General features: G+C 45.9%; 1 protein-coding gene across 2 annotated transcripts in view; it reads right to left on the reverse strand.

Moving 5' to 3' along the window:
- The window catches only part of Tecta (tectorin alpha), a 71,240-nt gene extending 47,764 nt beyond the window's left edge, over positions 1-23,476 (reverse strand). The window contains exons 1-8 of one of the 2 annotated variants that reach the window (XM_028755820.1): positions 23,043-23,476; positions 21,761-21,825; positions 18,469-18,602; positions 15,267-15,554; positions 11,575-11,712; positions 11,063-11,228; positions 7,341-7,753; positions 1,081-1,651 (exon numbers count right to left, since the gene is read on the reverse strand). In XM_028755820.1, the coding sequence (XP_028611653.1) occupies positions 1,081-1,651; positions 7,341-7,753; positions 11,063-11,228; positions 11,575-11,712; positions 15,267-15,554; positions 18,469-18,602; positions 21,761-21,824 (1,774 nt within the window). In that variant the 5' untranslated portion in view covers position 21,825; positions 23,043-23,476. The remainder of the gene's footprint in view (positions 1-1,080; positions 1,652-7,340; positions 7,754-11,062; positions 11,229-11,574; positions 11,713-15,266; positions 15,555-18,468; positions 18,603-21,760; positions 21,826-23,042) is intronic. The other variant, XM_028755821.1, reaches the window with a different exon arrangement.
- Between the last annotated feature and the right edge of the window lie 206 nt (positions 23,477-23,682).

Here is a 23,682-nt window from a genome sequence, read left to right on the forward strand (position 1 = left end):
GGGAGAGAAGTGTAACGAGTCGAGAACCACTAGGGAAAACATACAGCCATTATTCATAAAAATTTACTTGGGCAATTTGGATGCTCTTGTATTATATAAGGCTCAAAATGAAGCCGTATTCAACTTGAATGTGAATTAGGAGATGACTGCCCTGGGTATATAGAGGCCGGTCAGTCAGTCACACAGCAAGGAAGATACGCTGTCTCTTGGTTCGTGCAGCCAAAATGCTGAGATTAGAATCTGACGCATGGTGACTTATGCAAATCCAACCCACTCTTGCGGAGGGAAGTTCTCTCTGGCCTTGGGATCCGGAGAAACTTTTAAATCTCACCTCCGCAGCCTCTCAAAGGCATGGACAGCCACTGTCTATTTATTCCTATGAAGGGAAGTCAGACCACAGCTGTCTATAACCTCACTCATGGGAAGGGAACCAAGGACCAGGAAAGAGACAGGTTACGACTGCGCTTCTTGATAAACAGGAAAGAGGAGATTTTAAAAGGATGGTGGGGTGGAAAGAGACAACTAAACGGTGTGGAAAAGCTTTGTCCAAAGCCTATCGTAAAAAATAAAACCTGGGTACTCCCACAAGTGAGAGTCAGATATCTCCTAACCACACAAGAAAAGGGCTTCCTCATTGCTGGTCTATATTCCCTGTCCAAGTCCCGTCTCTCGCCAGATTAGATGAGATACTGCAGAACACATGGCACAAAAGTTAAGGAACTAAGAGCCATGACAGAAGCCTAGGAGGAAAGCCATACCCCCAGGCAGACTCTGTCCCTAGGCTAGCCTCTGTACTTCCTCAACAGCCACTCCAACGGTGGCAGCAACTCTCCCTGGCTCAGTTCTGGGCTATCCTGTATCCAGATGCCTTAAGTTAATCAATGATGAATTGTTTCCTGGTTATGACATTGGGGTCAAGTTAAGGTCTCTTCGAAGTTCATTCTATATAATTTGGGACATTTCAACGCTACCCTCACTCTTGGGCCTTGATTCTTAACAGGGTCTGGAGGAGGAGGCCTGGGATCCTATCCCTGCCCCCAGCACGGGAGACATCTTTCATAGGACAGCATGCCAGCTTACCGCACCCAGTCTGGATTCTCCAGTCTCCGATTGGGATGCCCAGGGCTTGGCACACCAAGGCGTAGGCCTGAATGGCTTGGCAGAGGAGCGTGCCGTTGTCCCTCACACTGCACAGGTCGTACACACAGCTGTGCACAAAGGCCGTGGCGTCCACAACAGTGCCACACTCCCACAGGGGGCCGTCCGTCTTGTTGAGGAAGCCACAGTAGTCAGAACCAAAGTAGAGGGCCTCGGTGGCTGCATCACACTGAGTACAGTTGTCTACACAGCCAGAGCCACACTTCCAGTCAGCATGGTAGACGCGCCAGCTCTCTCCTAGGTCCAGCACCGACATGGCAGGCCTGCCATCTGGGCGGAGGAAGTCATCCAGTGGGTTTTTGTTGTAATTCCCGCATAGCCCACAGGTGGAGTTTATGTAAGAGCCTGGGATGGAAATGGAGGCGTAGTGCTGGCCGTCAAACGTCACTAAGAGCCCAAAATCTGTTTCCACGGCAGTAGACATGCCACTCTGGTAGATTTTCACCGCCCCCAACTCTAAGGTGACGGGCAAAGAAGTCACTAGGTCATTAACCTGCCAACAGTAACAGTAAAAGGCAGGTGAGCAGGTGGTCACGCATGTGCCCCAGCACAAGTTGGCAAGGGATAGCAGAGCAACGACTTAGGAGAGAATGGTCACACCAAGTTCCCAGGCTTCCACGAGCTTACCTCTTCCTGTGGCTAATGTCTGGGGGAAATATTTAGGTAATGCTGGGCTGTGGGCCAGAGGGCACCGGGCATTTGAGCCCAATAGCTCTGAGAGCTCTAGTGCATGCCTCTGGGGACTAGCTGGCTGGCACCCTTCTTAGCTGGCTCTAGGCTGATTTCAAGCTTTTGACTGAGAGGTGGATCACCTCAATGTCCATTTTTATTTCTCTGATGATCCATTAAGTCTAGGGTATCATGTGTGTTTTCCATGACCCCGTCTCTGCCCTTTGTACCCACTGACCCTCCTACCAGACGAAACATGGTTGTACTAACTTTAATATGCGGTTGATCTTGGAGGCCACCCTAGGCCTTCTTTCTCTAAGCACGCTGTACTGTGACTACCTTCATTCAATCATTCAACACCAATAAATCTAAATACTTGCTAAGTATCAGCACTATGCCAGGGTCGGAGAAGTGTAGGGTTAAAGAAATAATATTCACCCTTGTTTCTCAGGGAGCTTTCAGCCTACTGAAGAAGAGGAACCCAAATAGGTATTTATAGTCATCAGTTTTAAATACGAATCAATGGGTACAGTGGGAAAACAGAGTGAACATTTAACCCAGCCTCAGGGACTTGTACAAGGTTTTTAGAGGCAGTTAAATCTGACTTGAGTTGCCAGAGAAAGGGGGTGGGGGGCTGGGTGTTGAGAAGAGAATTCCAGGACAAGAGAATAAATGCAGAAGATGAGAGGTAACTGTGTGGGATATGTGTGTGTGGGGGGGGAGCCATGGGTTATTCATGACTTCAAGGGAATTAGTAGCCAGAGATGAAGCTGAAGACACAAACCAAGTCCGGGGGCTTCTCTGTTGTCAAGCAATGTTCTAAGAGTTAAGGGTTACTGGCAAGTGAATTGGTCAAAATCCCCTGCCTTATGGAACCTAGAGTTTAGCTAGAGACTAACCACTGGCCAAACAAAACGTGTCTGATGTCTAATGATGTACGAGTGAGGATTACAGATCCCAGTGTTCAGAAAGAAAGCTTATAACTACAAGTGAGTGGTTAGGGCACAGCTCCATGGGAAGGTGTTTCTGGGTGCTGTAGACATCAGGGTCTCTATGTGGCTGAGTTGAGCAAGCAAAAGTAGGCAGCGGTGGCTGATATTAGGCAGGGTAGCAACCAGAACAAGATAGGACTTTGGCTTTAGCTCTGAGCAAAATGTTGAGCCAAGAGTGTATTTAAAGCAAAGGACCCACAGGCTGTGACTTCCATTTTGAAAGAACCACTCTGGCTCCCACTTTGAGAACAGACCTTGAAGGGCCTTTCAGCCTTGTTAAAAACAAGACAATGCACAAAGAGCTGAACTTCTTCTCTAGGGAGAGAGCCCCTGAAGGGTTGTAAACAAAGAAATAACATGGGCAGATTATTCTCCAGTCAGGAGGCTCATCCTAGCTGGAAGGAAGTACTTGCTAAACTAAGTGGAGATGAGAAGCAGGGGACCCAGACAGGCAGCTGCTGCCAGGGCCCAAGGGAAGCTAAAGTTAAAAAACTAAAACCAGACGCCAAGTGGGAAGGACAAGTTGTGCAGCTCGCTCAATTGTCCTTTGCAGCAGCATAGTCTTTCCTGTGGTTGAATAAGAATTGGGGAAAAGTCAAGAGTGAATCCCGGCTATCTAGAGGACATGAACAGGTGGTTTGGAATCCTTCTAACAGAGAATCAAGTTTTATCTTCACTCTTACAGTGCTTAGTTTCTGAAGACACACACATTCAAGAGCTGAGGTAGATTGATTGGTACTGTAAGAGTCCTCAGGTGGGCTTGATTTTACATACACATCAATTTTCCAGGCTGACCTAGACTCATACTGGTTTCAGGCATATGTGGAAGGACAGGAATCTTACCTTCTATGTGGTCATTACATTCTGAGTTGGAAATGATACTGATCTCAAGGTTTACTGAAGTGAATGCCACACGTGTGATTGGAAGGTGACTCTCAACAGGATTATCCCTAATGGTCTCCTCACAGTGATATAGGCTTTGACTAGTCTGTACCTCAGAATTCTTGACACCTTCTGCTCATTACCTAGTTTCAAAGCCACTACTGCATTTTTTTAAAGGTATTTATCACATCAGCACCCCACTCCTGGTACCAGTGTTCCGTCTTAGCCTAACTTGAGTTGCAATAAAATACTTCTAAACCGCAGACTATTCAAGAAGCTGAGAAATCCAAGACAGGAATGCCAACAGATTAGTGTTTGTAAATGCCAGCTTTCTGGTTCGTAGATGTGATGTACATTCATGTGATAGCAAGGGAAAATTAGCTTCCTATGGCTTTCTATAGAGCACTAATCATATTCACGAGAGTTCTTCCCTCATCACCTAATCGGTTCCCTCACATCCCGTCTTCTAATGGCATCCCTATGAGAATTTACTAATAGAACGTCAGTGTATGAATGGTTAGGGCATAAGCCTTCAGACTGTAGGAATAGTGAAGAGGCCTGAACAGGCCTGAGAACAAAACTGCCCTACGGTCAGAAATGGAAAGACCAAGGAGTTGGGTCATTTGCCTCTATCTTTTAGGTAGAGTTAAGCCAACAGAGGTGCAGAGAGCCTTTCTGTAAGGAAGGTCAGCCTGCCAGAGTTCAGAACAATTATCTCTTGTCCGCGATGAGGCGTGGAAAAGCAGATCTTCTCCAAGATGTGTATAATTTCAGATTCTAAGCAACATCAATTGCCGGATGCTTCCCTCTCACCTAAGTTCCTGCTCCTAGCAAGAACACAAAGTCATCAGGAGAAACCAGCAGCTTCTGTACTTTGCTGCGGTCCCTGTAACCCTGAACCCCATGGGCTCTCCTGCCTCTGTTCTCATTGTATCCTGGCTAACATCATTACAGTTGCCCATAACTTACAGGTGGGGAGCTTTTCTCCTGACACAAGAGTACTCTGGCCACAGTCAGTCACTGTGCTTGTTCCCCTAAGGCTCAAAGTAGGACCTCCTAGAGACCAATATCCTGACCTGTGATTTATTGGTTCATTCTTACATTTCATTCCCTAGCAATGGGCAAACCTCTTTGCTTTCCCTTCTCCTTGTGTTCTAGGCATTTTCCTTGTCAACAGATCTCTCCTAGGCTGTGTACAGGGATAGGGTGAGGAGAGAGGAGATCAATCACAAAATGTGGGGCTTGGAAATGACAGTGCGGAACCAGCATGTGCTGAATGCCTACTGTGTGCCAGGCTCTGTGCTGGGTCAGACACATCTGTTTGCTCTAGTTAATATTCATGAAACCTTAGGTCCTTATCATATTTTTCTCACTTTAATTGAGGATAGAACTGGTGACTGAAGCCTGCTGACGTACAAATCTGTCTTTTGTCACAGATTTTAGTTGCCTGTATCAGCTATGAGTGTAGGTAACTAAGTCTAGGCTATAGTCTAGGGGTCCAATCTAGGGAACACAACTTCTCCCACTTGACAGACAAGGAAAATGAAGCCAGAGTCCATCCTGACAGCATTGATGGCAGGTCCCACTCCAGAGTCAAAGATCTCCATCCTCTGCAGGCTAGATGGCACCCTAACCCATTCTAGTTCATGTAGGGGAGGAACATGAAAGACTATAGTCATTAAGAGACATTTGCTGGGTACAGATGCTTAGTTAAGCTGGCTTTCTCTGAGCTTCACTAGCATATGTAAACCAGAATTGTTTATTTTATCATTTGAGAATGGATTCAACAGAGAGCACCCTCATTGAAAGACTGTTGCTGCTAACCCAGCAACTGGAGACAGGGTTGGAGAAAGGGGACCTGTGATTTGCAAGGACACAACTTGGACCATTCCAGGCTTGGCACAATATGGCTAGGAAGTCAGCTGCTTCCCAGGAGTCTTGGGCTCCTTCCTGTTTCCTGAGCATCTCCCTGGCTGTCCCCACATCACCCTGGGTCGGGGCTCTGCCTCCCTCCAGCCACCCTTGCCTAGCATAGCAGGTGTATTCAGAGGAACCGGGAGCCGTTTGGCAAAGGGAAAAGGACACTGTTGTTAGCTTGCAGTTGGAGTCACATAACCTTTTCTCTCTGAAGCATTTATATTCACATCCACATCTCCCTGTCGCTACAGAAAATTGAGGAATCCATGCCCTACGCCTGGACGGTGGAACAGAGCCATGCAAAATTAGCAGAGCCGCGGGGCCTGAAAGAGACGACAGTGTCCTTTCTTTCATTAAAAAAAAGAAAAAAAGAAGGAAAAAGTTTGAGCGTGAGCATGAAAGAATTTTAATCAAAATGGAAAATAGGGACGAAGCATGGCACTTTCTTCTAAACCACTAGTATCAGACACACCTTTTTTTTTCTTTTTTCTTTTACAGTGCAAGCAAGTTGGGAAAGCTGTGGAAAAAAAATTTAGTAGGGAATGTATCTGTCCACAAGGATAAAGATGATACTTTGGTGGGGCGCTATGTAAATTTACAATGGAAAAATTCCAAACTTCTGTACTAGAATCCTTCGCTGATATATGAACCTGTCCCTAGAGAGACTAACCAAATAACGAGCAAATTGGCATGTCAGCCATGGTCATAGCTCACTTTCCTAATTATAAAGCTGATGAACTGCACAGACTTGGGGAATGGAAGAACCAAAAAAAAACCGAGTGGAATTACTTCCCTGGTTTTGCCTTTTGCTGGACATGCTTCGGCAATTCCAGCTACCATACAGATTTTATTAGTTCTGGTTGATGCTCTGTTTAATGATCATGCACCAGGATTGAGGGTCACATGGAATCCAGCAATCACCCCTTGTGGTCTCCAAGTTATGATTGCCTGAATAACTACACGGTTACAACAAGGTATTCATTAACATTATGAAAATTAAGGCCTCCACCAATTGAATAATTACCAGTAGCTTCTGGCTTCCCCTCTTTAGTCAACAGGAGACATTTGCATATGCTAAACAGGCCAGCAGAGCCTTGTGCTCTATGTTGTTCGTATGGGTATCAGAAGTGGAGTAGAGGGTTTCGGTAGAGTGGCATTTGGATAAAGCTTTCCTGGGATCTTCCCATACAGGACTCACTACGGATATCACGAAAGCTACTCGACAGCCATACCTGTTGGAGACCAGTCAATGTGAAAGTTTCTCTGTGGATGAAACAGAGGCTCTTGGGCAAAGAGGATGGAGGCTGAGGAAGAGTTGAGAATGACACCCAAGGCTGTACTGAATTAGGGGTAGGCACTTTGTGCTTGCACTGTGCCATGACTATATGACTTTAATTATCGCAAACCGAGTCTATGAGAAACTAAGCTTGTCATTCTATTCTTGGGACTTCTGAGAGACACATACCTGTTTGTGTGTGTATACATATAAGCAGTGTCCACCAGTGAAGGAACTAAGAATGTGAATATATATATATTAATATACTCTCTAACTATAAAGCTTTTGCACATATAAACTTTGGCTTATTCAAACATCTTCCAAGCAGGAAGCACATCTGTTTTGCATTATAGAAAGACAAAACAGTAGACAGAGGGTGGTTTTTCCCAGGCTGAAGCATCTCTGGCCTCTCTCCATCTCCCCAGGATGTTTGGAGAGGGTCTTACCTTGACTTTCCCATAGCTTCCTTTAGGAATGAGAATCTTGTAGCCATTGACCTCAACAGAGAGCTCCTTCACCCACGAGACAGCGGAGCCCCCTCGGTGCTCGTTCTTGGCCTCCACACTGAAGAAGGGGAGGCTGGAGGTTTGTAGACACTGTCGGGCCAACAGGTAAGCACAGGAGCCTTGGAAGTGGAAGAGGAAGCCATCAAAGGTGTGGTAGTGTGGCTCCCCAAACACCACACAGGTACTGGTCTCCACTGGGCTGCAGTAGAAGAACCGGCCCTTGGGTTCGCACACCTCGTAGGGGCTACAGGAGGCCTCTTGACAGTAGATCTCATTGTTGAAGTCCAGACAGCGGCACTTGATGGTACAGTTCAGGTCATCCCAAAACACCTCCCCTCGACGAAGGAACTGTCCTGGGAATAAGGACATCAGAGCCAACACTTACTGAGTACTTCCCCTCTGTGCCAGATACTGAGTTAAAGGCCTTTCGTCATGCCTTCTCAACCCACTCGTGAACCCACTTAGCTAGAGATTACCGATTTTCGCCTTCATATGACAATTGGGGAAACTGAGGCTTAAGAGCAGTTGAATAATTCATTCAGCAGCGCTCAGCAACTCAGCCAAGACTCCAAGCTGAGTGGGTCTGAATCCAGTGTTGAGCTGCTGGCATTGTTAATGCCCCAGCTGGTGAGCAAGCCCCACATTCAAGCACAGACACATTGCCTTCATCTGTGGCAAAGTCTCTGACCCGCAGGAGCCATTTCCCTTGCAAGCATACGAGCAAGGGCATTCAAAAAGCAGACCCGGCTGATAGCCACAGAACACAGCAATCAGTTGTTTGCTTGCTAATTTGTTCGTTTAATCAACAGTAAGTTCAATATGTACCCAGAAAAGGTCAACAGCACAAACCAGGAGACAGACATAAATCCCGGCTTCCTGGGAATATTCTAGAAAAGACTAACTTCTTCTGTGCTACTCTTGAAAGTTCACAAATCCTACAGATACTGCTTAGGCTGAACGTATACCCCTGCATGTTATCCTCCATCCAGCTCCACGACCTGCTGAAGTCTGCTATTCCTCTCTCTTTATCTTCTGAAGAGACGTTTGTGACCAAGTCTAGGTCAGGAGGAAGGCCAGGTCGTGGAGGAGAATGGTTTTAAGGCATGTTCTAATTTTTAATAAATATTCACTCCCATTTGTTTGGCAGACATTTAATCTTTAAAATCATCTCCCTAAATAAATTATCTAACACACACACACACACACACACACACACACACACATACACACACACCAAGACTCATAAATATCCTACAAGTTATCCAGGCCTACTGACTTAGTCTCAGCCAAAGGCAGGGCTACCTTAGGAACAGTTCTTGCTATATTTGTCCAACATGAACATGCATCAACAAGCAATTATGCCTCCTACCTGTTGAGATTTGCACCTAAAAGGAGATAATCGATGTCTTCCTATTCCCAGTAGGCTGTAAGCACCAGCCTTTAAAACAAGCCCTAAATTCTCCAGCACTTTGGCACTGACTCAAGGTCGAATGCATTATAAGAGCATTTACGCAGTATCATTTCCAGTCTCTATATCTCCGGGCTTCCAATAAATGAGAGTGAAATGTCTCTGAATAGAGGAGGTTCGAACCAAAAGGTAGCTAGATGCTCTGTGATAATTCCATTTGTGAAATGATGATTTAATAAGCCAGCTCTGTGGAACCGAGTCCCTTGCTTATTTATAACCCAGGCCAAATCCCCATCTCACTAGACGGATGGACGTCCTGGAGCACATAAAGATGCAGAAGTCCTGTGTGGATATTGAATTCGTCCCGCATATGAAACCCGAACACATAACTCAAGAGGAAAAGCATGCAGTGAAAGTGAGAACATCGCCCACAGCTGGCATCAGACCATGCCCACAACGTTGCCAGCCAATGCTGTCCATCACCACGGTGTTCATTCCTAGGACTCAGGTGTGAGGCTGTCACCAAGAACTCACCTTGCAGTCCGTAGTCACTGAACTCTTTAGTGCTTGAATGAAAGGGAAGAAGTGTAGGTGAGAGAGTCTAGGAAGTCAAGGGGTGAGAGATGAAGCGACAAGGAGACCGAGTCTCATACAGATGGTAAGTAGTGTTGTGTTGAACCTTCCACAAGGGAGAAGGAACAATCTCAGATGTCATGGGGGAGGGGCTTTGAGCCTACATCCTTTCCTCTCCAGTTTAATAGCCACTTAGCTCCATAGCACTTACTTGGTATTCCAGCATAGAAGACTTCACAGAGTGCACAAAGCAAAGATACCCAGTCAGGTCATCTTCAAACATGAGCTTGCCTTAGGGCAAGTCAGAGGTTCAGGGCTCAGTGGGAGGGAGCGGAGGGCATGGGAACTTCAGACCAGATGAAACTGGCTTTTCTATATGTATTAAAAATTGAAGCTGAGGCAAGAGATATGTTTGGCAGCCAACTATGCGGAACATGTTTTCTACCCAAGGAGAAGAGATCTCCTTAAACAATGCAAAGGGTTCTGACAGATCTGTGATCATTTTGTCTAACACTACCCACGTTTCCACAACACCCTGTACCGTGTGTACTATATGCGCTGTGCTGTGTCACCATTACACCTATGTCTATTTCTGCCTCCGAAGTATTATCATGGGCAACTAGGATACCTACCGACATCGCTGCTATCTGAAGAGTAGCTGGGGTTCAATAGATCTATTACATTGTTCTTTAGAAAGATAAGCTGGATGGACAGGTGAGTTGATGGGCTAGTGGAGAGACAGGTGTAAGCATGTGAATGGGTAGATAGATAAGAACAATGCACAACTGGAGGGAGGGAGGGATAGGAGGGTAGATGGGGATGGGGCGGGTAGAGAGGGCTATTGGATGGGTGAGCCACTAGACAAGTGGCTGCAGGAGTGGACTGATGGGAGCTTAGTGGAGACGGATGGGCGTTCAGATGGGCCGAAGCCTCTACCTCTACATGCAGAGGTATTAACAGAAATCCTGTTTCCTGGATACTTTTGAATACACAGGAGTCGGGGTCAATACATGGGGCCGCTCCTGTGAGAACTCCCTGGCTTATGCACATCTGAAGAGATCTGGTGGTTGAGAAAAGACACCACACTACAAAGGCCATTGAACAGGGAATCCACAGAGCTCCCTTCCCACGGACCTAAAGCAGCTCCGTTTCCCCCAATCCCTACATGTCTTGCCATCCCTGAGAGGATTTTAGAAGCTCTCCTAGAACTCAGCTACTTTTTTTGTTCCTCCTGGTACCAGGAGCTTCTGATTTACCGTTACAGAGACTTGGCGACACTCCAAGTTCACCCACTCCTGGGGCTCTACAAAGTGCAGATGGTGGAACAAGCGGAAAGATGAGGAGAGAATCTTAAAGGGGAGGACAGTGACAACAAAAATTAGGCGAGACGGGGGGCTCCCTTCCATCCATCTGGCTGAGAAAATAACTCAAGGCTTCACTCTGGAGATAATACTGTTAGCCGCATGCATACCACAGGCAAGGACTAGGAAGCCTACCACATGCAGTGTTGCTCCCGGGTGGTGAATGTGCACAGTAAAACTACCCTGCTCTCCATCACACACCTGAGAGATATCAAAAGGGTAAGGTGTCAGGAATGAATCCTCCCTGTGGCTGGAAAGCTCACCTGTCAATATAAGAAAAACCCAGCCCCTCGCTGTCAGAGAAAAGGAAAGCTTTTTACCTCTAGAGGTGCAGCCATTGGCTGGGTCAATCTCCTTCCCGTCAACTTTAAATGCCCAGCGTCCTGGAACGTTGACATTTGTGGTCTCTTGAATATTCACAATCTCAGGGGTTCTTGACCCAGGAAGACTGAAGAAATTCGTGAGGTTTCCACCATTAAATCCTGCCTGGAGCACACACGCACACACAAAGGGATTTGAACTCTCATCATCCCTGTTAGTCAGCTGACTCAATTACTTTACTTGAAGAAGTCATCACACTTAGAAGCAATATATTACTTTTTCCTGGATTCCATGAGTCACCATTCAAGGTGTGAAAAGCCTGCCTAGTTCACCCCATACCCAGAGTAAGGTATCAAAGATAGACAAGGCTAGCCCCTCAGTATACCTACACTGTCAAAATTGTGTTTCTAGAGCAAGGGTATTAATGGGACTCTGACCACGATGCTGAGCAAAGCAAGCAAGGGATACAGTAATTTAAATCCACAATGGGATGATACAGAGAACCCTTTACCTGGGCCATCACACCTCCGAGGCCTGTCAGTGGGTCACCACCGCTGGCTGTCCCAGTAGTCCAGTTGATCTCATAGTAATTAAAGAGTGTGAATGTGTAGGAACCGTCAGACACCAGCACAGCCTGGAAGGTGTTCACCTGAAGAATGTGCAGAAACTTTCATGACTCACGTTCTCAGGAGGTCATCACTCAGTGGTGGCCGCCCTCACCCCCACAACAACCACTAATATGCTCCTAACTGACAAACAGCTCTGAACTGCACCACAGCTCAACCCTCGCACCCTGCCTTCACTCGAAATGTGTTCCCACCGCCAGTGCAGAAAAGCAAGATGTATAGGGCTGTGCATCCAAATGAGAAGCCGCCTGAGGTAAACCTGGGGTCTGACTCAGGCCCCCCACACCCCCATCTCTCTTGGACCAAATAGAAGATTCAGAGTCCCCCTTTGAGCATGCAATGACCTGAGAACACCTATAGATGGCAGCATGAGAATAAACTATAGGAAATGTTAAGCCAGGGACCTCAGCACAAATGCCCGCACCCAGAGCAGAGTGGGCAGGGCAGGGTGGGAAGGAACACAGTGAACCCAAAGTCCTCTGGAGTAGGCTTTCTCTGTTCCTGGAAAACATCACTATTCTGGATCAGATGTCAACTCCCCCCCCCCCAACTTAAGATGAAAGTTGGGAAGTGATTTTTAAAGAAGCTCTTTCTGGAAAGAAATTGTTCCTCTAATTGAGCATTTATGCATTACTTTGAATCTGTAAGATCCCCAGTGCTCAGCTGCAGCTCAGACCGGTGCTAAGATGGGCAATGGTTTGGGTTCCTTCCATTTAGAGTGAAACAGCTAAAGACTAAGTGAAATGAGTTGCTGGAAATTGAGCAGGCACAATGGATTGCAGCCAGAGCACCCAGCCTACCTCTCGGAGCCTGATCACTCCAAGCTGTCTTAGTCTTAAGCTTTTAAGGGGACGGAGATCTTATAGAAAGCTAAACCTTGCAGATGGTTCTCAGATATAAGCTGCATCCAGCCTCTCTTTCCGATCTCCCTTTCCTCATCCCCAGCCTTGGGCCCATGCTTTCAGGAAATGCAAATCAAAATAGAATTAAGAGTAGCAGTTCCACCCTCTCTTTCTTCAAGTCTCTCCCCCCTTCCCCCCTCGCCACCCCCCCCCCCGCCTGATAGCATCCCAGTTAACATTCTGTGCAAGAGCAGAGGAAGACCCAAATTCCTATCGTGTGTAATCAGACTGGGATGGAGGATCTTGGAAACCCATTCTAGACAGTTCCAGGGAAGAGCATTTTGCTAGTAAAGAAAAGCCCTTTTTGTATAGGAGAGCCTTCTCCTTGGGCCCTGTGCCTGCCACAGTCGATGGCGTTTATGATAGAGTTGGCTGGGTATATGACTTCGTTCTTTGGGCCCGTTCAACAAAAGAGGAAAATAGGACAAAGAGATAAGTGATCAATAAACTCAAGGATTCTACAAGATCACTAGTGGGACCGGGATTCAAAGGATGGATGCAGAGCCAGGGCCATGCACGGTTTGAAGCTGGACCTTTTTCATGCCAGGATTCCCCTGCAGAACTGAGTCTCTATCAGCATTTGTTGGAAATACTTTTGACTCAAGGAAATACCTTTTGGGATCAACTCCCAAAATCACTCCAGCACTTCTTACCCTCCAACACACACACACACACACACACATACACAGAGACACACACACAAACACATATACACACACATACACACCACCTCACCTGCTCTTGCTTACACACACATCTCTAGACACACATATTTTTCCAATACTCATTTTAAGACTTTCCTAGATCTGGCTTTGCCTGACCTTGGTTTTTTTTTTTTTTTTTTTTTTTTTGAGAATTCAGAGACACTATCTGAAGGAGGGCAGCTGAAGAAAGAGTTTAGGAGTCATCCTGCAGAGTTCACGGTGATCCACTGCTCTGATGCTTCAGGGGCCTGAATCTCTATTATTGTCACCTTGGAACACAGACAGTACTTGGGGGATGTTTGTTGTGGATTAAGAAATAGCTGACTACTACGGGACTGGCACATAGTTAAAAATTCTGTAAACACTGGTTCTCCTGAAACACATCCATTTCTTCTTTGGCTTAACCCCCACGACAGTGTCTTGTCTAAAGATCTTGCTATCCTTTGTCTAGTGGACCCGACTATGGGCGGTCTTGGGTGAAATAGGTCGGTCCATTTCAAAAAAGGGGATGAATGGATGGATGGACACTCCGCTGTTCTATAGAGTCCATTATCTTTTCCCTTTCCTCTACAAGTTCAAAGGTTTCATCATCCGTCCTCACAGGAGATCTCACCTGCTTTAGAGATTCCATCCAAACTACCAACCAGAAAGCACCTAAATTATCCTGGCAATTTTTACAGCCAGCAGAGGGTTTAGTGGGAGAAACGGTGGTCAGTGTTTGATGGGCCTTCCTTCTCTCCCCTACCCCTTCACCGACACTAAAATTTATTGATCGCTGGCACCCTGCATTCCTATGCTTTAAGATATGAGGCTTAAAGGACATAAAATATCACCCGAGGAGTCGTTAGCGATCCATAACGTGACAGAGGGAAACGTATGCTTCTTTAGAGGTTATTTCTAGCCCATGCATCTGCTGCTTAAACATGTGCCTTTCTGTTCTGCAGGACCTCTTAGCAATAAAGTGCCCCAAACTGCTCTAGTCAGACAATGCTAAAACATCCCCATCGCGTCCTGGCTATGAATTGCAAGACCAGCACTTTTTAACCTCTCTCTGCTGCGCGGGAATTTCTGTTCTGCTCCTGAACAGTCAACTCATTGCCAGGAAAACAGATGGAGTTACAAATAACCCTAAGAAATAAGAGAATAGATTTTTTTTTTTTTTTACGTTTCTTTGCTTACTAGGAAACTACGGTTGAAGATGCTTGTGATTGCAACCTCAAAGTTCTCCACTGTCACGGTCACCCAAACGAGCTGTGTGCATTCATAGAAACTGGGGTTTTGTCCCTTTAGTCAGAAAGCTGATTATCTCTATGATATTACCAGAGATAATCTTTTTTATTTGACTTTTATTTGACTGCTCATTTGGGATTTCAGAGCAGATGTTGAAACTTTATTCAGGAATGGCTTTAACTGCCCTCTCTAATTAACATCAAGTACAAATCATTTCAGCCCTGGTCACACACACAAAAAAAAAACTGTCATAATATAATAAAATGAACCAGGCCATTTGTTCCCCCAACACAGTACTCTGCTTCTCTCTCGCTACCAGATTTTATGGAGGGGGGGAAAAAGGGGAAATTATCGATAGTGAGAAACATTTGTGCCTCTGGCAAGAGAAAAAGCCCTTTGTGTCATTCACAAGATCCATAATCATGGCCTGGAATGAATCTCTTTGCCTTTATCACTCTCTCACAAAAGGGAATGCTACCTCCTGCAAGAATATTGTCAAGGGACTCCTGTTAGACATTGGTAATGAATTGTGACTGGGGTGACACATCTGAACTATTTCAGCTGACTGGACTGGCTCATGCTGATATTTCCCTCTGTTTCCTGGGAAATGGGTGGCGAGACCTATTAGTTCAGCTCAAGTGGACTGACACTCCTCCACTCCACCAATTACAGTCCTGCTCAGTAGTGAGGACGGACAGCATGTCAGAGACCCAGTGGAAAGTGGAAAGGTTGGATGATTACAGGTGTGGTACTGCTGCCTCCGTAAAACGTGACTTCCTCCCAGGTCACAATGAAAACCCAAGTGGCAGAGAAGGCGGTCATGTCTTTGAAGTACTTCCTGATGTCCTTGGTGGCTCTTCTCAAGATGGCGGGGTCCATGGTTTCTCTGTAATAGATCTCACCCCGAATTCCATTGTGCACGTCTGCCCAAAATGGAGCAATGAAGGCCCTCCCGTCCGTCAGGGGGAAGGACTCTGGCGTAAACTGGCTCACTAGCACGTTGAAGGAAACAACACCATTGTTATTGACCTACAAAAATAAGAGAGGTTTTGCACAGTGGACCTGAAAACAGAGGAACTTCAGAATCGCAAACCAAGATAGACAGACAGCCCATCACATGAACGAAAGGGCTTTTGAATTGCTGACTTTGAACCCCTAAACACCAGCTCCCATTGTTCTTGTGAGCAGGTTTGTTTATTCCTAGACATGCTCATTGGTTTTCTGTCACTTTCAGCTTGTAGTCAGCGGCGTCCCTTATAAATCCAGTCTCATTTTCATGTTCTTTGTCTTATCTCTATTTGTATTTATTAAATGCTACTGGTGTGTGTGTGAGAGGATGAGAGAGAGGAAGAAGAATAAGGAGGAGGAGGAGGAGGAGAGGGAAGAGAGAGAAGAGAGGGGGAGAGAGGGGGAAAGAGAGAAGGAGAGAGAGGAGAGAGGAGAGATAGGGGAGAAAGGAAAAAGGAGAGAGAGGAGAGGAGAGAGAGGGGAGAGAGGGGGAGAGAGGGGAGAGAGAGGAGGAGAGAGAGGAGGAGAGAGAGGGAGAGAGAGAGTAGAGAGGGGGAGAGAGGGGAGAAAGAGGAGGAGAGAGAAGGGAGAGAGAGGGGAGAGAGAGAGGAGAGAGAGAGAGAGAGAGAGAGAGAGAGAGAGAGAGAGAGAGAGAGGTAGAGCATCAGGCCAACCTGAGAATAATGGAGACAAAAAAGACAAATTCATTGAGAGTCACAGATGCACAATAGAAGACAAACAAGCATAAACAGTTAATTTAATAATTGAAGAGCTCCATAGAATAGCTTGAGTCCTACTGTATCATGAAAAAGGAGGCAGAGAAAGATGAATCAGATACTCCTTTGCTCAACTCAGATCTCAGGGTGAGCCATTTAGTGTTCTGGGTGACCCACTACAAAACAAAACAAAACACAAAGAAAAACTTCTCTTAATGTCATAACTACTTCCTCACTTAAAAGAAGAGCAAGGTTAGGACCTAAAGATGTCCAGTTTCTGTCCAGTTCTTGTCACTCGAGAGTGTCTTTGTACTATCTCTGTATAAAACCTGAGCTATGAGTACCTCCAGTTGTTCCTGTAAATGACTGCCTGATGGCGAGTCCTTCATGATCTGTAAATGGCTCCGTGAGCACAAGGAATGACAACACCTTACTGCAATGTATCTCCTCAGTCCCCTTGGGACCTGAAATCAATCCTGTGTCTGAGAGAAACTGACTTAACTCCGTGGCTTGTATGACTTCAGTGGCAGAAAACACTTGTGCTGGGAATACTTGTACTTCCTGGGCAGAGAAAATCTAGAGAAGATTGCCCTGTATATCAATTTGTCTGATATATTCCTGCCGATCAGCAACAGGGTAGACATCAATAGTGACCCTAGTTCCATAGGGAAGGGCTATGCAGCTGGATGGAGGATACCTCAGCATGTGTTGGAAGAAAGCCTGTGAGGTTTGAGGTGTGTGATGGCCAGAACAGAGGGAGGTTGGGAACCTGTTGTCTTCAAGGAAAAAAAAAAAAAGAAAGAGCCGCCTAGAGGCCGGCCTGCAAATGATGGAAGGCCTTCACTTCTCAGAACACTGGGAAGTCAGGGTACAGTTCACACACGAATGATGCTGCCCTGAACCTATCCTTCTGCAAGGCCATGGATTTTTTAAGCTGTGCAATGGAAGAGAAAGAGGAACTGAGTGAAATTCATGCTCTAGAGATCTGGGAGGCCAAGGACCCCAGAATGGAAGACCTCTCATTTCCAAAACCAGATCAGCACACTTCAAAACTCACAGTCAACTCCCTCAGACAGACCAGGGAGGCCTCTGCTGTGAGGAGAGCATAGAAAAAACGGGTTAGGATGCCAGAGCCGAGTATTTGCTAGGGTGAAACCAGTGTGATTAAAACACACAGGCTCATCTGTGGAGGAAGCTGGCAATGTGTATCTCGATTATATTCTGCGGTAGAAGTCTGTGGCTCTCAGACTTCTGTGGGTACCAGGATTACCTGGAGAGCTCATTAAGGTAGATAAGTAGGCTCTCTCCCCTAGTTTCAGAGTCAGCTGGGGTGGAAGGTGACACAGCAGGAGAGGCTGCCCATGCTTTAGGAGCCCTTAGGTAGGTAGAGTAGTGTGTGTGGGGAGGCTGGGGTGGGGGCGGCCTGATTTTTTAGCTGTAGACCAGAAACTGTCAAAGCAGCAATCTCAGTAGCAGATGTGGACACTGTCCAAATTTCAGTTGTTTGCTCCTCCGGGGTAGGGCACAGATCTAGGGTGAGATGTGGCAGAATCTACCTATGTCTCCCTCAGTCTGTGAGGGCAGAGATAAAGACAGGTATAGCCGCTCCAAACCACAATCTCCACAGCAGCCACCTCAAGCATTCAGACTGCATGGCCGGCTGGAGGCTTTAGCTACCCAGGAGAGCTCTGAGCTGCCTCCCGGCTCAGGCTTCCACAATGGAGCCCTCTGGCACAGCTACAGACCAGAGGAGGGTGGCCAATTCTGCAAACAACTTTTATGCATTCGTTCATTATCCATCTCCCATGCTCCAACTCAGCTGTAAATTGGTCAGAAGCCCAAGTAGAGCAGATGTCTAAACTTTTCACTCCCCCAGAAGGGAACAAAAAAAAAAACCAAACCCCGATACTGCTCCTATTGTGGTTCGTTGTTTCTTTTTTTTATCTTGTTGAGTAGCAGAAATAATGTGAGCGGCATTGGGCCTGTGATTTGCTTCTGTGTTTAATCACCCACAAAGGCAATTTACTGCCCTGTATAGTCCTCCTCTATGAACATTAGCCATTAAATATACCTTTGACTTTCTTAATCATAAAACCCATCAGCTCATGAAATCTCAGAACTTGTCGCTTTGGCTGCCAATAAATCCCCAATCCTTGGGGCCCTGGAAGAGGGTCTATAAAGTGCTTTCCTGAATGACAAGACAACACTTCTGCACTTACATAGACGGTACGGTAAGGGACACCAAAGAAGAAGACGGGGATGGCCAACTTAATCTCAGATGAGCTTCCGTCGTCTACTTTAGGGGTTCTGGTGTCATTCTGCCAAAATGGGTACATGAGCTCCCTGGGTTGAGCTGTCAAGAGAGACGGTGGTTAGATAGATTGGACAGCAGCTGCCATTTTCGTTTGGCAAGCTACTATCCCTCCCACCCACTAAAGCGAGCATGTCTGAGTATGCTTTACAAGCCAAAGGCAAGGCAGTAGGCCTCGGCCTCTCCAGTCTGAGTCTATGCTATACCTAGCTGATGATTTTGTATCTTTGAGAAAGGAAAGAACAGAAGGGACAGGGTCTCTGATGAAGGCAGAGAGCTGTGTGCTTTATTCCGGTGTGTCCCTGCATTAGAGAGACCAGCGGTGACAGTAAGTGGGGATGTTATACCGCCATGGGTAACTGGAGCTCTCGGTGTCCGGAGGTGGCCTTTAGATGTGGCGTGGGTGAGGAGGGCTTGCCTCTTGAGTAGATGACCAGAAGAAGAGAAGGTGAATGTAACCACAGAGCACCCTCCTAACCTAAGAAGTCTACCATTTCCTGAGACAGTTGTGGCAGCTTTTCCAAAGTCTCGCCTCCTTCCCACCACATGGCAGAAGTCATCAGAGCCCAACAGGAGTAATTGGGAACCATACAACGGGAGGAGAGGGTTGGTAGGAATTGCCCATTCGTGACCTTGACTAAGACTGGCCCAAGAAGCTCTGTCCAGCTCTATTCACAAAAAAGCAGACACGGGATCCCTGAGGCAGCAGAGGGAGGTGCATGCGTGCATGTGTGCATGCATGTGTGGGTGCATGTGTTTGCATGTGCGCGTGAATGTGCATACATCCATAGTGGGGTTTAGAGTGCTGAGTACTCTGTAGGGCAATGTTCTTCTTGGTTTTCATGGTCAAAGGTGCGTCATTACACAGACCCCACCTGGGACAGCAGTACTGCCTCCCTGGATGCTTGGTACTCAAACTCTGGAGTTTCCCACGAAAACTCTTGCAAGGTGTGTCTCAGACTGGTTTATTTATTTTTATCTAAGAAGTCTATGATTTCCCCAAGAAAAATAAAACAATGTCCCCAGGGCCTGCACTACCAAGGACCCAGTACAACTGTACCTCTGGAATAATCTACATGTCACATCTGATGACACTTCTCTCTGCCTCTGTTCTTTCTTCTTTTGAATGAAAGTTGGACAACGGAATAGTTTTCTTCCTTTGAACGTTTATCTGTTGTTTTCTGGGGGTGGGGTTGGGAGTAGCTGATCCATGTTGGGCTATGGCCACAACCCTCAAGCCCACCTAGGGTCTGATGCCCAGTATCGTATCAGCTCTCTCTGGGAAAGTCCCCACTTTGTACTGATGGAACTGAAAGCATGAGAGGAACTGGTCCCAGCTAAAGTTCTTCCCCTGGGGGAGCCCTTTAGTGAGCAGACAACAGCCCCTAAAAATAGCTTGCAGCGTCGACAGATAGCGGCTGGGAAGGTCAGGCTAATCTCTCTAGTTCTGGAGTAGAGAGTTAGTGCAGGTCTGCCCAGACAAAGGTTTAATCTCTGTTTGGGGGAGAGCATCAGGAAAGTAGGAGGAACTAGTCCAGCCATTAGTATTCAAACATTGTTCCCACACCTCAGAAGTTTCTGGGAAGCTGACCAAATCTTAACCTGTAAGGAGATGCTGTGGCGGATCTTAATCTCAGGAGCACCCAACCAGTGATATGTGTTTGATGTCACAATAAGTATTTAGAAAAGCTCTTGGAATATTCTTATTTACAATGTGGTAATAAAGCACAAATTTCTAGACGATAAAAAACTTCAAAAAAATTCTTCACCATCTTACTATGGCATTAAACTTAGGTACTTATTAGATTTATAGGTGATTGATTGTCTTGCATTACTTGTGCATATAGCCATCAAACTCCAGGTTTGTCTTTCCTGGGGAGCTTTTTGGGAGTCACAGAAAAGGGCTCCAGTTCATACAACGCAGCAACCATCTCCATGCAAAAGTTAACTGGTATTTTTGTAAGGCACTGGGCAATCTGTCTGGAGAGGAGACAATCAAATCCCCCTTTTTAAGGATACAGAACGGAGACCCAACTTCCCTCTGGTTCCAAGATTCTTCACTTAGTTTGTGATTTTTTTGAACAGAAACAACACTTCAAAGTTTTCTGTCTTAATACAGATAAGTGCATCTAATACTGTACAACCTCAATAAAGATTTGTTGAATAAAACAGGGCACTTGACCAAAGGGAGCAGGCAAAAACAACAACGATCCTCATCTCAGAACCAACTACTACTGAAAATAGAACAATTAGCAGCCGGGCCAATTGATAGTGTCTCAGTTAGCAACAGAAATACTATCCCTAACCATGCTCGCTCTAAACTCGTAATTACACAATAAATAATAGTTAGGGTTGCAGGATTTTTCTTCAACCAAAGAAAATTACACTTCCTTGGTGTAGAGGTGGAAGATGGGTCACTGGGCTTATTGTAGGGAAACCACTCTACTGTTATTTTGGGTTATGTCGGACAACTATTAGCGCACTCAGTTCTAGGACAATGGGCATGATCTTAAAGGGAAGGTTCGCCTAAGAGCTGGGACCATGCGGCAGCTGAACTTAACAGACAAAAGAAAGGTGTTTTGGAAGATTAGTTCTAAAAGCCTTATATCGGTTGCCCCATCTTTCTAATCTAAAAATTCACAAACAATGGCAGGGTGGCGTATACACAGTCCTTCACTAGCTTAAGAAAGGCATAGAGTGAAGGAAGGGACCATGAGGGCTGAGGGAGTTAACTAGCTTGTTTTATTTGTAGCTTTCCATCATCGTCCTATGTCATAGGTCTCTGAGACACAAGCCATCAGCACGAAGGTTACCACTACAACTTCCTAACCTTGGGTCAAAATACAATCACTCTTTAAAGTCTCCCACAGAAGCTAAATGGCTAAATGGGGGTCAGTGATGAGGAAAGAGGTGGACATCCTCGTCTCCTGCAACTACTTGAGCTAGAATTAGTCTGTGTTGTTTTAAAGAGCTTCCCTGGCGTACACAAATTATGTTCGAAGTTAAATAAGAAAAAATGAATATCATTCAAAGTTAATGCATTTTACCCTTGACAACAGAATTTAATTTACTTTTTTTTCCTTGTTGTATCTGCAGATACATGTACACCTGCCCTTGCAATTACTGTGCCAACAAAAGTGTCTGTTTATAAATTCAAGCGCGTACTGATCAAGAGCCATATGAGATGCTGTCTTACTCACCTTGGTGCCGAACAAGAGCGAAGATGAAAGAGACCCAAATTCTAAGTAATGATGAATAATTCATCCTGGAATTTTAAAAAGAAAAAGGAAAAAAAAAAGATCCCCTGCTTGCCAGAGTAAACAGAACACACAGGTGTGTTTGGTGGCAAATCCCGAGACACACCACAATCATCAGAGAACAAATTCACATCCCAACACCAATCGTTAAGAGTTGGTTGTAATTCCCAGGAGGCTCGTGGGTTCTCTTGAGTTCAACAGTTGGGGGACAAAGTAGACCCCAAGAAGGCAGCTGCCTAGAAGTGTAGGTTGTCAGGTAGTTAGATGGGGGAAATGCAGGCAGCAGGCAGCAAGAGGAAGGTGTCTACTTTGCATCTGATAAAGAAAACACAGCACCCAACTCCAAAAATTCAGGTCTCAAACCATGCCTCTGGGACTCTAACTTCTGCAAGACCCAACTCTTGGGATGTTCCTAGTCTCCATCAGGATCCAGGAAATACTGGTTAAATTACCACGTGTTTCTCCAGGTGGGAGGATTCAGAGTATGTCATTTCTTCTGAATAACCTGGAGCCCATCCATCATTTTACTGACCAGACTCACAGGTAGCCTTAGACTGTCCACTGATATGCCACAGTGAAATGAATGATCAATGGCTACTTTGGTAATAAAAAAAAAAGCAGCACACCAGAGTGGCACCTTAGAAATACAACAGAGAGAGAACCCCACACTCAAGCAACTCTTGTTAGTTCTGGGAAGTTAATTAAAAGAAGGAACATCACAAAACCAAACTCATTTGCATGTTAATTTACAATCAGCTGAGCGGGTGGCGTTACCCCCTGTTAGGAGCGTGGATGGTCTGCGCTGCTCCAGAAAGCTGAGATTTGAGCACACATGCAAGATCCAAGTTCACCATGCACTAGCCTGAGGACCAAATTGCAGACCAGGAAACCTGCTCCCCACAGCATTCTTAAAGATAAAAGCCTTTTCTTATCATTTGAGGTTATCAGAATTGTTCTGCCCAACTTTTAGGCAAAAGCAATGACTCCAGACTTTGAGAGTACTGTGGCAAATCTTCAGTCGGCAAGCACGCACACTGAAGTCTCAAGCACATAGTAAACACTAGCCGGCTTTGCTGCAAAGGACAGAGAGGGCTTCAGCTGGCATCATATACAGCTCTAGTGGAGGCAGGTGCCGGGCAAGCTTCAGCCTTTGGGAGAGCAGGTCAGAGAGCGGCAGTGAGGAGGATTCATTTAGACATTTGTATTTATGAAAAATGCCACTAACCTGGTCTGTCGAGACTGGAGGAATTGAGTGAAAAGTATTAAGTCAAATCGTGGTGAGCCTGGAAAATCAGGTATAAGGATTCACGTCAGTTCTCTTCTCGTGGCTGCCAATTATTTCTGATCCCTGAAATCACGTCCGAATCCCATACTCTTAAAACCAAAAATTCAGTTAGTCCTGCACTAGAGTCGGGGGAGTGTTGAGTTGCAATCAAGTTGCTTTCTATTGATTAAGGAAAGGTAAATCTGGAGATCAGTTTCAGGATTGCGTGGAGAGGCTCTTTTCCTGAAAAACTAGACCTCCCCCCTCCTTTAAAAAGAGAGAGAAAAAAAAGTGGATTCAGATGGAAATGTCAGGTAGTTGGAGCTGAAACCTTGGTTCTCTCTGATCAGAATCACTTTGCTCTGAAAAACACAAAAGAAACCCTCCTTTTCTGTCTTTGTACCCAAAAGAAGGCAACTGTCTAGCATTACAGAATTAGCATCCACCAGCATGGGAGTAAAATCCAACAAAGGGGCTCCCCACCACATTTGAATGAAGACGGTTTTTCTACCAAAGTTTGTTCGTTCTTTCTTTCCTTTCTTTCCCCCCCCTCTCTCTCTCTCCCTCCCTCCCTCCCTCCCTCTCCCTCCCTCCCTCCCTC

This window comes from Grammomys surdaster, unplaced genomic scaffold (assembly GCF_004785775.1).
Source record: "Grammomys surdaster isolate TR1022 unplaced genomic scaffold, NIH_TR_1.0 126086, whole genome shotgun sequence".
In the NCBI taxonomy this organism is placed as follows: Eukaryota; Metazoa; Chordata; class Mammalia; order Rodentia; family Muridae; genus Grammomys; species Grammomys surdaster.